The sequence below is a fragment of the Sturnira hondurensis genome, unplaced genomic scaffold, assembly GCF_014824575.4.
Source record: "Sturnira hondurensis isolate 20B ecotype Veracruz unplaced genomic scaffold, ASM1482457v3 Scaffold0022136, whole genome shotgun sequence".
Lineage (NCBI taxonomy): Eukaryota > Metazoa > Chordata > Mammalia > Chiroptera > Phyllostomidae > Sturnira > Sturnira hondurensis.
The window spans coordinates 3435348-3449195 of NW_028094767.1; the positions used below are offsets into that span (position 1 = coordinate 3435348).

Below are 13848 nucleotides of genomic sequence, written 5' to 3' on the forward strand. Positions count from 1 at the left end.
GTCTCTTCCTTTTTCCCTGTAATAAGTGTTTGCACATTTTAAAATTTGTAAAAAATACAATATTTAGGAGGTGTATATAAAGGAAAAAGTAAATTAAAAAGCCTATCCATTTAATCTGTCTGCCTTCTATTTTCCTCAGCACTTCCCTCTACAGATCCCAGGAATGAAGGAGTAACGCGTGCTAGCTCAACAGGGCACATCTTGCTGTTTGAAGCTTGGCTGATACGGTGTTAAATACCTTGAAGTCTCCAAAGCCTGTAATAATATTATAAATAACCACATTGCAATCAGCAGGATGGGAAAACAGGGTGAGAACCAGGAGTTCTGAAATGTTTTTTACGGGCTGCTTTGCCCTCTAGGCCAGAATGACAACTACCTTTTTGGATTTGTAAGAAAAAAAGATAAGTTAGACATTTTCACTAATGGAACTCTAACTATTTATGAATAAGCATTCCTAAATACTCATGTGTGTTTAGGAAATGCATTTCCCTGAAAAATGAAGAAAACTGAATCTTCAGAATCTTCACATAACAGGATATGAATCATCTAGCCTAATATCTACTAAACATGCATCCAATAAAGATATAAATAAAATTGAAGTCCTTTTCTACTTAATGAGTTACAATAATGCTGATTCCTTAGAAAACACAAATTATTCATTTTTAGCAAAAGTTGTGTACCATATTTGTTCTTATAACGTGCTTCACAGCCATGGTATACTATTACAGTAAATATGCAAACATCATTTATATAAAACTAATGTAACAGAAAATTATTAAAGTAATTACATTTGGATTGCACCAAAATAAGGCTCCATATCGATTATATTTTGTAAGATTAGCTTCAAACTGTTCTGGCCAATATATAAGGGAGGGAAGCATAGGTAATTTATTTGACCACTTTAAATAAAAACCTGTACTTTAAAGTACACTTGACTAGAGACAATCCTTAAATACCCCTTATTACCTTGTTACAATAATAATCATAAATATTATAAATGAAACAGGAAAGCAAAAAGCAACAAATGCTATTAACTTTGTTCCTGTTCAAATCATTTAATCACTTGAAATCTAATTACCTTTTATTCTGTGTGTAAATTACACATTTTTCATGATAAAGAAAATTCATATTTATGGAAAATATATTATAATATGTTTAGTTATAATTCAAAATTGCTTCCAAAAGCCAAAAGTTAACGCACTTAAGAAATACAACCCAAAGCCATATAAATTAGAAATTTATTATGATAATAGCATTTTTTCTCACCTTGAAGTCATTTAATTTCTGGTTCTGTTTGATCTTCTTATTGCATTATTTCGATGCCCCCAAACTACATTCATGGGCTCTTTAAAACTGTCCAAGAAATGTAGCAGAGAGGGAAAAGTTGGCTTATTTTAAAATGAATAATTTAAAATATGCCTACAAAGCAGTTTGTGAAGCCTACAATTATATGGCATCTCAGCTTCTAACATAAAAATGGGAGGTAAAAGGTAAATAATGTAATATGAACATTGGCAGTTCTTCAGTTAACTGTTCAACCCCAAGAATATGTTATCTGTATTCCATACCTTTATTTTCTCAAGTGGCATGGTAACTTGAGGGGCAAGGCAAGTACTAGGAAATGCAGCTCAGTGGTGGAAAATCGGGTCATTGGAGGTGGCAGGACCCCCGTGGGGCCTCTCCAAGATTGTGTTGTGGAAGTGGCAGATCTCACAGCACCGTGGGACAGTGGACAGAGCCTGGGGTTTGGAGTCCAAATCTGGTTCTGCCTCACAACTGCTTTGGCACTTCAGGCATCCTCACACCCCCTTTAGTTCTCCAAAAAAATAGGTAATGATGCCTTCCTTATAGTCGTGCACACTTTGTTACCATGGTTTCGTGCTACGGTGGGCACAGCAGATTCTCCATAACTGCTGCTCGAATGTTGGAAAAGCTGTTAGAGCAAAGTGTTTGAGAACTAAGTCTGGGAGTGAGACTGGAAGCTAGTTTTGGGCTCTACCGTTTGTCAAATTTATGACTGACAAGAAGCCAAGCTTTTAATTTTCCTAAGTTTTAGCTTTCTCATTTGGAAAATGAGGCTAGTAATAGTTGTGTCATAGGTGTTTGTACAAATATTATGAGGTAAAAATATACAACACTCTTAGTAGAGCCACTGATAGAGAGTGCTCACTGAATTTTAGTTACCATTCAAAACACCAATAGTATTTCACACTGCTCTTTCTGTGCTATAAAGGCATACGCTTTACAAATATATATGCTGGAAAATTATATACTGGTCCCCTACAGTTAGGGTGACCAACTGTCCCAGTTTGCCCAGAACTATGCCAGTTTTAGCACTGAAAGTCTAGCTTCCCAGGAAACCTGTGTCCTCCACAAACTGGCACCATTCACTGGTTGTCCTACAAGCTTATCTGGAATTCATAAAAAGCAAACTCTCACTGGGAGCTCCATAGCCTGCACTGTCATCTGGGCATGGCATGTCCCTGTCCTCATTTGTCCCCAGAGCACCCGAGGAAGGTGAGTTCTCCCATGTGACTGATCCTAGTAAAGATGAGCTCACAGCAGCAGCAAGGTAGTGGGGTCTCCATACAAAACAAGTTGTTTTTTTTTTCTTCGTTAAGGGGTATGTGAATCTAAAATGTGGCTTTAAAATATTTTTTTGAACTTGCTTCTATCCTTTGGGAGCTTTCAAACTTTTCGTGGCTCAGCTGTGCTCCCTAAGTCCCTGAGGAGGGGGCAGCACCCGGGGCCTGCCTGGACACACTTTGGGACATGCCCCTTTGGTGGTCTGCCGCCACATGGTCCACTCTGTGAGGCAGATCCACACCTTGAGTCCAAGGAAGACTTGGCAGAGTGACAGCACATCTCAGCCAGAACACAATGGCCTTGTAGAAATACAACGGTCTGACATGCTTTGTAGTGAGCCTCTAAATGCACGCATTTCCTACAGACTTTAGACTGTACCACTTGGAAATTTTGTTTTCTTCTGATCAGATAGTTATAGCTTTTGGCTAGTAATAATATGTATGGTAGAGCTCTAATGAAGAACTGTTATATTTTTTGTTCTTTTGTCTAAATGAATTAGGTCATGACTCACTTCCAATATAAAGATGTATTGCCTTTATCATACTAAGATTTACCTTGCAAATACAAATAAATTCTTCTGATTCTAGATACAAGAGCACTAGCCGTTTCTGTGCTACAGGACCTAACACCGTTTCTGGTACACGAATTAAAAACAAACGACGGCCAGAAATCTACGTAAACTCTAGGGACCGAAACAGCTTAATCACATTGAATAATATTTTACTTTTTATTGATATATATTTATTGACTAGGGTATAATACACTACGTCAGAATATGCAGTATGTGTCAGAATATACATATATTTTTGTAAATTCAAACTAAAATAAGTAACTGAAGGTTATCTTGCATATTCACACTGTGACATTGAGAAACATAATACACAAGTCAATATACTAGGAGTAGGGATAATACATTTATGATTTGTGTCTTTTAAAGTAGAGCCCACTAAACTATAGAGGGAGGAAGTTAAAAGTAAGACACCTAGGCTTGCAGTGTGCTTCTTGTCAGCGGTATGAATGGGTGTCTTAACCTCTCCGATCCTGTTTATCATTCATAATAGGGATGCTGCCACTCTCAGGACTTATAGGGTTACTATGGACAACAAACTGATTCAATCATTGATACACAAGTCTTGGATAAATGTATTTTTATTAAATTATAAAGCACTATAAAATTTTAAGTATTATTAAAATTATTTCACTAAGCAAAAGCCATGCTCCCATATTTAATTATCAGGACAAAAATAAGAGTGAACAGGAAATGGTGTGTGTGGCACATGAGAGTGGGATGAGGTGTGCCTTTACTTGAAACTCAAGTCTAAGATCAAAACTCAGATGTGATACAAAAGATGATGAGATAGGATTCCGCAATGCGCCAACATAGCAGGCTGGGGGGTTTTCCTCTTACATTCCTTGGGGAGAACAGACTGCTGGGTATGATGACACTATTAGGGTCATGAGGGATATGTTTTGGCAACTACTTCCCCAACGGGTGACTGCAGTGGGGGCCCAACACTCACTAGGGTTACAGCCATCTAGAAGGTGGAGCCTGGGGTTTTCTACGCCGCTGTCCCAGTCACCAACCCGAACAGAAGGTCAGAATTAAATCGCTATATATGTGAGAGAAGGGGACTGCAAACAAAAACAAAAATCTATAAAAATTTTTCTAGTTGGCAGTGTGAATAAATTTTGAAGCAAAAATATTCTTAATTTTAATAATTTCTTCTTTGATGTGAACTACTCACAATATAAAATAACTGATACCAAATTCCACACAAAATCATTGCAGGGAAAAAAGCTACTGTTAACTAATTTTGCTCACTATTTCAATAAATACAGTTAATAACTCATATATTATGAAAGAAAATAAATAGGAAATGGCTTAAAATTTACATTAATATTTACCTTTTGTAGAAGAGTTATATTTTTCTTGCTCTTCAATGAATTAAATGCACATAATGATGGAAACAAAAGAAAGAAATCAGCAAATTTATAGTTAGACATGGAAATATGGATCAACACAGTGATATGAATGATAAAAATGCATAACATATAATGTGGCATGGTAACTTACAATGATAAACATGAGACAGTCTCAAATATGGTACTAAAATTAATCAAAGAAAGAATGAGTACAACAATTTAGAGATTTAAAATAAAATGAGAAACATTGAGAAATTAATACATTTGGCATTTGAAACATTTTGTGGCATTTTTCTTGCTTTTCAAGAATTAAAAGATATTTCAGCACCAATTTGATGAAAACATACTAATTTTAATCTACTATGATTTTTATTGTAGAACAATTGAAAAGCATATTTAATATTAATAACACATTTTAATTAAAATAATAGCATTTTGGATTTGAAATTTAATATATCTATGAAAAATAAATTCCATTTACTAGGAGTAGGTATTTTCTTTTCATCATGAAAAATATTCTGCAACATTTTCCAAATGGAAAAATATAGTCTAATTTAAGGAACCCTTTCTTCCTTCTTAAATCAATGATATCAAGATGTCATGGTGAAATTGTTCTTTGGAGGCTATATTTCTTAGATATTTCATAAGCTATATATCAACCTTCTTGTTAGTATGCCATTTACTAAGAAATAATGACCTATTCTGAAGAAGACTATTATTAGAGTTATAGGTAGCAGATATAATAGAATACATAAAAGACAAATAGCACAGCATGTTAGTTTATGAATAATCTTTAAATACATCTTCTTTAAAAAGCATCCAGTTGAGAATAAAAAAGTATCATTTGATTTCAGAAACCCATACAACATTTTTATGCGAACAATATGGTACTTTCAAGCTTTGCACTATGTAAAGGCTGCACTGGAGTACAACACTCAAATACACCCAGATAAATTTCCTGTAAGTCTTTGTTCTCAATTATCATAATGCTATCTGAATTACCTAAATTTCAAGGCTTTTTTTTTCCAGCTATTGTATCTCAAAATCTGTGTTGCGATCACCTATCTCCTTTTCCCCTAAAAAAACTTTAACATAATCAAAGTCCATGTAGCATTCCTAATTTTAAAAACAACTGTGAAATACTTCTTCAAAAACTAAGTAAACATGCCTTTTCAAAGGATGGTGCCCTTTAAAATAACACATATTGCTTTTACAGTACAAAGGACAGTAGCAACACTGAATTAGAAAAAAAAAAACAAACAAAAAACCCAAACAATCTAATCATCTCAGCATGCATCCTAAAAATAATTATGTGGATAACTATATCCAGAAACTGTGTTTGTACATAATTATTTTATAAGTTTAACAAATATTACATCGCTATCCAGGAATCTATACCTTGTGAAATATTTGCTCTTACCGATCAACTACTTATCAACTCAATTATCTTTTAAAAAGGAAAATTACCCTCTGTTAAAAATAAAACAAACAAACAAAAAACTGGAAGTCAAGTGCAGTAGACCATTAATTTTCATCGAAGGTAGAAATAAAGTTTAACAAATAATATCAAAAGAAAAGAAGGTAATTCTATAGCTTTAAGAACAAAAATGTAATCAATGTTAAATAGAGTGTGCTAAATTCTATCTAGCCTATACATTACATTAGAAATTTACTTTTAAAAATATCATTTTAGGATACACAAAGATGCCACGTGAACTGTTCACTTTGAAATAGATCTATAGTAAGATAACTGGAGGTAGTATCATTTACCAAAAGTCCCAAAGCACATATTAACATCATAAATAACCAGATCTACTTTAATTACAGAAGAACACTGAGATATAATAACGTGTTGTCATATTCTTAGGAGGTCTTATCTATGTAACCATAAATTTCAGGAACTTCATACATGTATTTACTAGCATATTTGTGATATTAGTAGCAAAATAACTCCATCAATTTCATCCTCAGCCATTCCTTTCTTCCCACCTCAATTCAATCTTTACAAATTGATGATTTATCTGAAAGACAACTGTGAATATGAATATCATAAACAGTAATGTTGATATTAACAATAGAACATGAGCTTAAAAAAAAACAAAATCCAGCATACAATTCAACTGATATTGTAGATGCAATTTGTATATGTCTACAGGAATAATATAACTACAATATTACTATATGAGAGTTATATGCAGTAATCTTATATGATTTGAACCTGAAGTGTTTCAGCAACTAAAGGAAATGCAAAGAATTTTAGGAACACGTGACTCATTTTAGATGGCCAGTAACACTGAATTGTAGCCAAACACCAGAATTTGTAGTTTGCTTAGTTGTGCAACAGGAAGTCATGAATGGACACTTTAAATAAACACCAAATTTTATTTTCTAAAAGTAAATTTTAAAACAATTTCATTTAGACTATAGCTAATTTCAGTCTTCATAATTATCAGTTATGAATTATCTTCTCAAAATGTTCCCCCCAAAAGTGAAAGTTTATTAAACACATAAGTTGAGAACTCCAGTTAATTTGTATTTTGGAAAAGAAAGTCAGGTTTTCACAGTGCCTCATATTTTCCTGGTGAACTAAAAGAACACCCTTATAAGAAGCCCGAATAGTAAAGCATATATCAATGGGATGTATGATTTTTAAAAAATAATATAAATCCAGAGTTTACTATAGAAGCATTCCTGTATCAGAAAGCTGATAACTTCTTAAAATCTACACTAATTTTTCTATAACCACATATTCTGCTTACAAACTCTGCCGTATTAGTCTTTGAAACAATGTATTTATCTTCTTGCGTTTCTAACATTTCTATGATACACCAGTAGAGCTCTTGAAGCACCCTCCACAGGAAATGAAATACAAGTAGCATCAGTAACAACAAACACTGCTGAAAAATTATCCAAAATGTCAACCTTTCAGATGTTTCATAAAAAAAAGATTTTTAACATATATCTTAAATGTAATGCATTTATATCACAACCCCCAAAATTATTTCAGTAAACTACTTTCCAAATTCCTGGTAAGATTAATGTAAAAATATATACTGATAACAAATAATTTCACCTACTGAAAAACTGAACAGCACCTTGGGTCACATGAAGGAAACTGACTATTTTAACCCAGTATATCAATTGTCTAGCCCAGGTAGATTAGAGAATTTAATTTCCATTACCAAAACTCTCTCACCCTCACCCTAAGAAAATAAAACACAGTGTGTCTATGCTTAAAATAAAGAAATTTTAAGTAACATGGACTGTTAACAGAACACTAAAATGTGTACCCTAAGTCAGTTTTTTATCAAATTTATATAAAAACGCAAGACATCTCAAAGAATTCAAAATTAAAAAAAAATTAGTAAAGTCTTTCCTATGTGATCAAGTATTTAAGCAAGCAAATACTTGAAAAACACGGTTAAATAACAAGGTCTTCTTTGAACACAATATACCACGCTGCACTGAGGATTACAATTTTTTATTTTCTTTCTTTGTCTTGAAAAAAGGTACCTGTAGGGCTCAATCCATTCTTTCAATAGACCATCTAAAATTCATTAATTCACTCACTCAGCAAAACCACAGAATACGCCATGAACCATTACAACTCAGTGCTGGAACTAAAATTCTAAGAAATTTAAATTCTTAAGATTCAGCAAACTACATGTCATCAAAATACCATTTGTTTACTAAAAGAAGTATCAAAACAGGTGGTTCCCAAATCCAAGGTTTTTGGACAGTGATCTCTTTAGCGGATACCTTGTTCTATACTGCTGCTTCTCACTGGCACTTGTGGGAGCTGCCTTCCCCTTCGACTGCTGAAGGTCGGGTCTGCGGGAGGGGAGTGGGGTGGACTTCCTTGTCGGTGCGTCCTGTGGGCAGAAAACAAGTGGGGGATGAAATGAGGAAATCTCAAGAGGGCCTGATACAAATCTTTTCCTTCTTCCTGCTATTATCAATACAGATATAAACCCTTTAACTAGGTCTTTGGAAGAAAAACATCAAAACTTTTTATGATATGTGTAAAAAATCACAAAGAGAGAGGGCAGTGTCTGTCATATCCAGCTACGCATAGTGAATTCCTGGACTGCACAGAACTGGACTCATTTCTTTTTATGAACTTTCCAGGAAGTTGTGGCTTTCTATTAGGTTATCAATTCTGGATAGTGCTGAACCAAAAATACCTAATTCCAGCCTCTGAATCTTCACAGTATGCATAAATTAGTCAAGAAAGATTATTACCTAAATTGCTATTATAAAAGCCGTATTTATATCTAGAATCACTTATAAGTGATAAGATTAGTTGGAGCTGAAGACTTTTTATTAATTACCATTTACTTGCACTTTATTTTTAAATAGAAAAAACCGTGAAAGGTATTTAAAAAATAATCTTGGGCACATGCTACGAAACATACTGTTGCAAGAACTGAAAATACGAGTAAGAATTTAGATGTGTAAAGATGCATTGCTGCTGCCCCGGAGTGAGCTGATCTCCATCTGCTGGCATTGGACATATTTTTTTAAACTAAAGAACTTTAAAACTAAGATTTTAATGAACACATACCAAAGTTTGTTTTAACTTCCTTATACTTTTTAAAGCAAATATACATTTAATTCCACATGATTTTATATAATTAATATATATTTATGAATATGCCACAGACAGATGGAAGGACATAACACAGCCAAAGTTAATTTTCAATGATAGCTCACTGGCAGGAACTATAGAATATCACCGGCACAGTGGAGATAGATGCAAGTAATAGAGGATGTGAGAGAGGTTTGTGTCACAAAGAAAGGATTAAAAATCATGGTGTCATAATGAGTGAAAGCATCGAGTGCTCAGGAAGGTACAACACCACAGTGACACCCGGAGGCAGGACATGAAAGCTAGGCTGGACACTGAATAGCGACCTGGTCAGAAGCGGAGAAGGTGGCGCCGACCCTCCAGGGGCAAGGTGGTGGACAGAACACAGTGTTCTGACACTAGAGTGCTCACTCGACCTTGAGCGAGTGGGATGTTTTCCCCTAAGGACTGGCTGATCAGTCGCTCTTGGGGCTGCGTATCCCCTTCTAGAAAGACATGGTGGGAGAACCCTAAAACATTAGGGTCAAAAAAGATCTTCAGTCAGCAGCAGGTTCACATTATCTTTAATAGCAACACATCTGTCCAAGGAAGACCAGGTTAATCTTACAAGACAGTGATTTTAAAAACCAGAAGAAAACCCACCACATAGTTACTAAAATGCAATTCAATTCAAACTGACAGTTTATTGAAAATGTGCATGTCATGTAGTTTTCAAGGGCTAATCCAGATTCCTTCAATGTAATAAATCTTATAATTTCCATAAGGCCAGAGAATTCTGTTTCTCTATTACTATTATTATTTTATTATTATTTTACTGGGCTGTATCTCTAGTGTCTACCATACAGCTGCACAGATAGCAAGAGCTCACAAAGACTTCCTAACTGAATGAGTATATCTGATCAATGAACTTGGGGCTGTTCAAGCACTTGCCTTCAAGAAGAAATCATGCACTATAGAATTATGTATATTTTTATGATGTTCATCCATAATTTTACTCTGCAACAAGAAGTCTGTATCAAATAGACAGGCAAACGAAGATCTCTTCTGAGGCTAATTTAAACAGATCAACAAACTAAAATGATATAATAAGATGGAGAGCGCTTTATTATTAAACTAAATGCAAAAAGCTGAAATAGGGATAAAAACAAGTTCTTTAGTATATAAAATGTATGTAAAAGATACTTTTCCATATTCTGACAGTTGTCTCAATGTTATTCAAAATTATTATAAAGCCAATTTATAAATTAAGGATTAGGAATTAAATGCTGATGTGTACATTTGCAGCAGCCCCCTTACCCACAGTTTTGCTTTCCATGGTTTCAGTTACCCAGTCCAATGTGACGAGAGAAAGAGAGATGCCACATTCACATAATTTTTATTACAGTTTATTACTATTGTTCTATTTTATTAGTTATTGTTATTAATTTCTTACTGTGCTAAATTAAATTTCATCACAGGTATGTATAGGTAAAAACTAGGGGTCTTGGAAGGTATCCCCAATGGATAAGGGAGGACTACTATATGGGGAGGCAAAAGTAGGTTTACAGTTGTTTATATAGAAAATAATACAATAATAAATAATAATACATGAATAAACTGTTTCTCATATGAGCTATAAACCTACTTCTTGCTCCACCCTGTATATGTGCTTCTTAAAAAACACATACATTTTTGTATTTTTCATAATTTTTAGTATATAGTGTAAATAAAATGCACATTTAAGATATCTGACATGTATTATTTTCCACAGTGAAAGAAGCAATGGAACAGCATCTCATTCTTTTTAAAACAATGCTGTAAAATTCAGTTAAGTAAGTTAAAGTGTATGAGGGAAAAGAATACATATTGATCACAGGAAGTGTGTTAACTACTGAGAGCTTTATTCAACCTGTATTCAGATTGACAATTTTTCTTTTATGAAAAATGATTTTCACAGCTATAATGATTCTGATTTAGGGTATCTTCTTTATTTCAGAACAGTAAAATGAAAAAATGTCAAGTTTTAGAAAATAAAGAGACACAGCTTAGGTTTTTAATGTGCATTTTATCTTCTAGGGATCTGGATTAATGCTTTGTCAGACTCCAGTGCAGATCCCCAAACCTGGTCTGCACCTTGATTTCCAAATTAAGAGAAAAGGAACCGTTGGTGTTCTACATATCAAACTTCATTCATTCTGGACTGACTTAACTCCACAGAATTATATAATTTATATGAGAAGGCCTGCATGATCAAATCCTTTCCAATGATAGAGAATGAGTTTTTTATCTATCACGCTTTAAAAGCCAATATCATGAGAATAAATCTCAAAGAGTCTTTGTTTGAAATATACTCCCTAAACGTAGTTTGAAAATTGAATGCTACAGTCCTCACCCTAGAAGTGAGAAATTTCATGGATTCTGCAATTTCCCTAAGATCTTGCTTCATTTCTTAATGCAAGTCATAAGCGCCAAAAGTACTTCTTAAATGTGACTTGAAATGTCAGTAACTTGGGCAGACTTGATGTGGCACAAAACTAAACGGCAAAGTTATAAAAAGCAATTTCAGGTCAAAGAAATGGCTTTCTAGGCGTTACACAGAGCAAGGCTGGGTGACTTCATGTTCTCATCTCCCAAGCGCCATCTCTCTCTCGGGCCTGTGGTGTCTGAAAACAGCTTGCACTGTTTCAGGTTAATCATTTAACGCCCCATCTATTTTTCTCTTTGACATGAACTAAAAGTCCCTCAGTAACATAACAGTCCCTGCCACCAACCAAACTGTAACAAGGATGAAAGCACAGACCAAAGGGCAGGCACAGAAAACCACTTTGCCTGAGGAAGAGGGAGGAGTATGGCAGGAAGGCAGAGCAGCTGAGGACAGTGAAAGTGCAGAACTTGAAGAGAGAAGAGCAAGGTTTTAGAGATGAGATAATGGCCCCAGGTTTGTTTCAGACAAGAAGAAGGGGATATTGATCAAGAAGTTCTGAGGTACAGGGGTGAAATGTTGAGAATCCAGACTGAGGAGCCTTGATCTGCGCAATGAAATTGTGTGGGCTAAGAATGTAAGAATGAAAGAGATTAGGAACCACCATGTTAGGGAATGGGACAGAAGTGAGTGAAGATCAGTAGGATGGTAATGACAACTCTTCTTTACTGAGCGTCAAAATGAAGCTATCTCTACATGCCAGACACTGAGGACACACATGTATATATACATGTGTGCTTGTATGCATGCATGTGTTATGTGTATATGTGAACATATACATCCATATGTATGTTCTTTGTATTCTCACAATAGTTCTAAGTGTTATTATCCCCATTTTATAGATGGAAAAACTGAGGATCATACAGAGACTTGTCAAAGGACAAAGAGCCAACATGTGGTAAAAGCAAGGTCCACACAGGCCTATGGAGCTTCGAAATTTGCTCCCTTTTTTGCCTATTGAGGCAGAATATATTTCTATATAATGAGATATAAAATGGCAGTTTCACCCCCCTAAATATATTGTTAATCTTGTAAGACAAAATGTAAATATATGTCCAGCTATCAACATTTTAGCAAGATTTCATAGTACTGTATCCTGACATTTTTATTCTCATTTTTTAAATTTTCATTTATTATTTTTTATTGTTGTTCAAGTACAATTGTGTCCATCTCCCCCCACCACTCCCCCCCTGACCACCCCCATCTCCTACCCTCAGTCCTACTCCTGTTCTGACATTTTGAAGGAGCAAAACATATAAGAAATGGCATTGAATGATACTTAATCTGCTACATATGTCTATATATAACTCATATTTTTAAAACAAAAATGAATCTTCTAGAGAAAAACTCTAATTAAATATAAGTATGTCGGACTCTAGTCTACCACCTGCAAATCCATCTCTAACCACTGAGTTCAACAAATGCTTATTCTCTTCACCTAAGACTGGTGTTTAGGACTTGAACTTAAGTAAAACACATCACCAAAAACTTAGGTTGTTAGTCAGACATGTCTGTTGCTGTAGATGGACTTGCAATAAATTGCTTCTATTGCAACTTAACAATAGAGCTGTGTGTTTTTTAAACGACCTTTAAAAAGATGACCATGCACGTGCTATTTAGTTAGATCTTCAAAATGGTTCCTCCTGTAATGGCTGTTACAGGCCTACACATGCTCTTTCCAGGAGCACTAGAGCCACATAAAACATATGCTCAAGCAATTCTAAATGCCCATCCTGGCAAAACATCCCTCAGTTAGGATTAAGAGCGCAGGCTCCACAAGAAGGAAAAGTCACTACCACAGGATGTAGAAATGGTGCTAGTGGTTCACGGGGCAGAATTCACATGGAGGTGAAAAGTCAGACTTTTACTCTGGAGTTTCCCCGAAGAACGTGAATCAATGCTTTAAACAGCGAGGCACAAAAGTCAGAAGTCAGTTCTGCCTGCGTTCTATCTACAGATGACCACCATACCTTTCCAGATATTTTCTTACAAGGCTGTTGGCTCATAAGGCCAAATTTGTGTAGCCAGCAAAAGACCTTCAACATTACAAATATTATACAAATTTATAAATATTACAGCAAATTTTGCCAGAAGCCAAAGAGTGACTGTGTGGTATGACCCCTTCAGGGAAGTTGTTAGCGCCCGAAGGCCAAAAACAGCACCTGCAGCATTCACCCTGTGACCTCGATTCACCTGCAGTTAGATGTCAACTCAAGGCACCTTTTAATGAAACAAGAACTAACACAAACTTAGAAAGTCCAGACCAATTCTTCTTTTGTAACTAGCTGTT

The 13848-nt window shown here is 35.0% G+C and overlaps 1 protein-coding gene across 16 annotated transcripts in view; it reads right to left on the reverse strand.

Moving 5' to 3' along the window:
• The window catches only part of RIMS1 (regulating synaptic membrane exocytosis 1), a 230686-nt gene that overhangs the window by 89109 nt on the left and 127729 nt on the right, over positions 1-13848 (reverse strand). For 15 of the 16 annotated variants that reach the window (XM_037034298.1, XM_037034289.1, XM_037034296.1 and 12 more), the window contains one exon: positions 8269-8381. In XM_037034298.1, the coding sequence (XP_036890193.1) occupies positions 8269-8381 (113 nt within the window). Of the gene's footprint in view, positions 1-4491; positions 4522-8268; positions 8382-9423; positions 9607-13848 lie in introns of all 16 variants that reach the window. The other variant, XM_037034301.1, reaches the window with a different exon arrangement.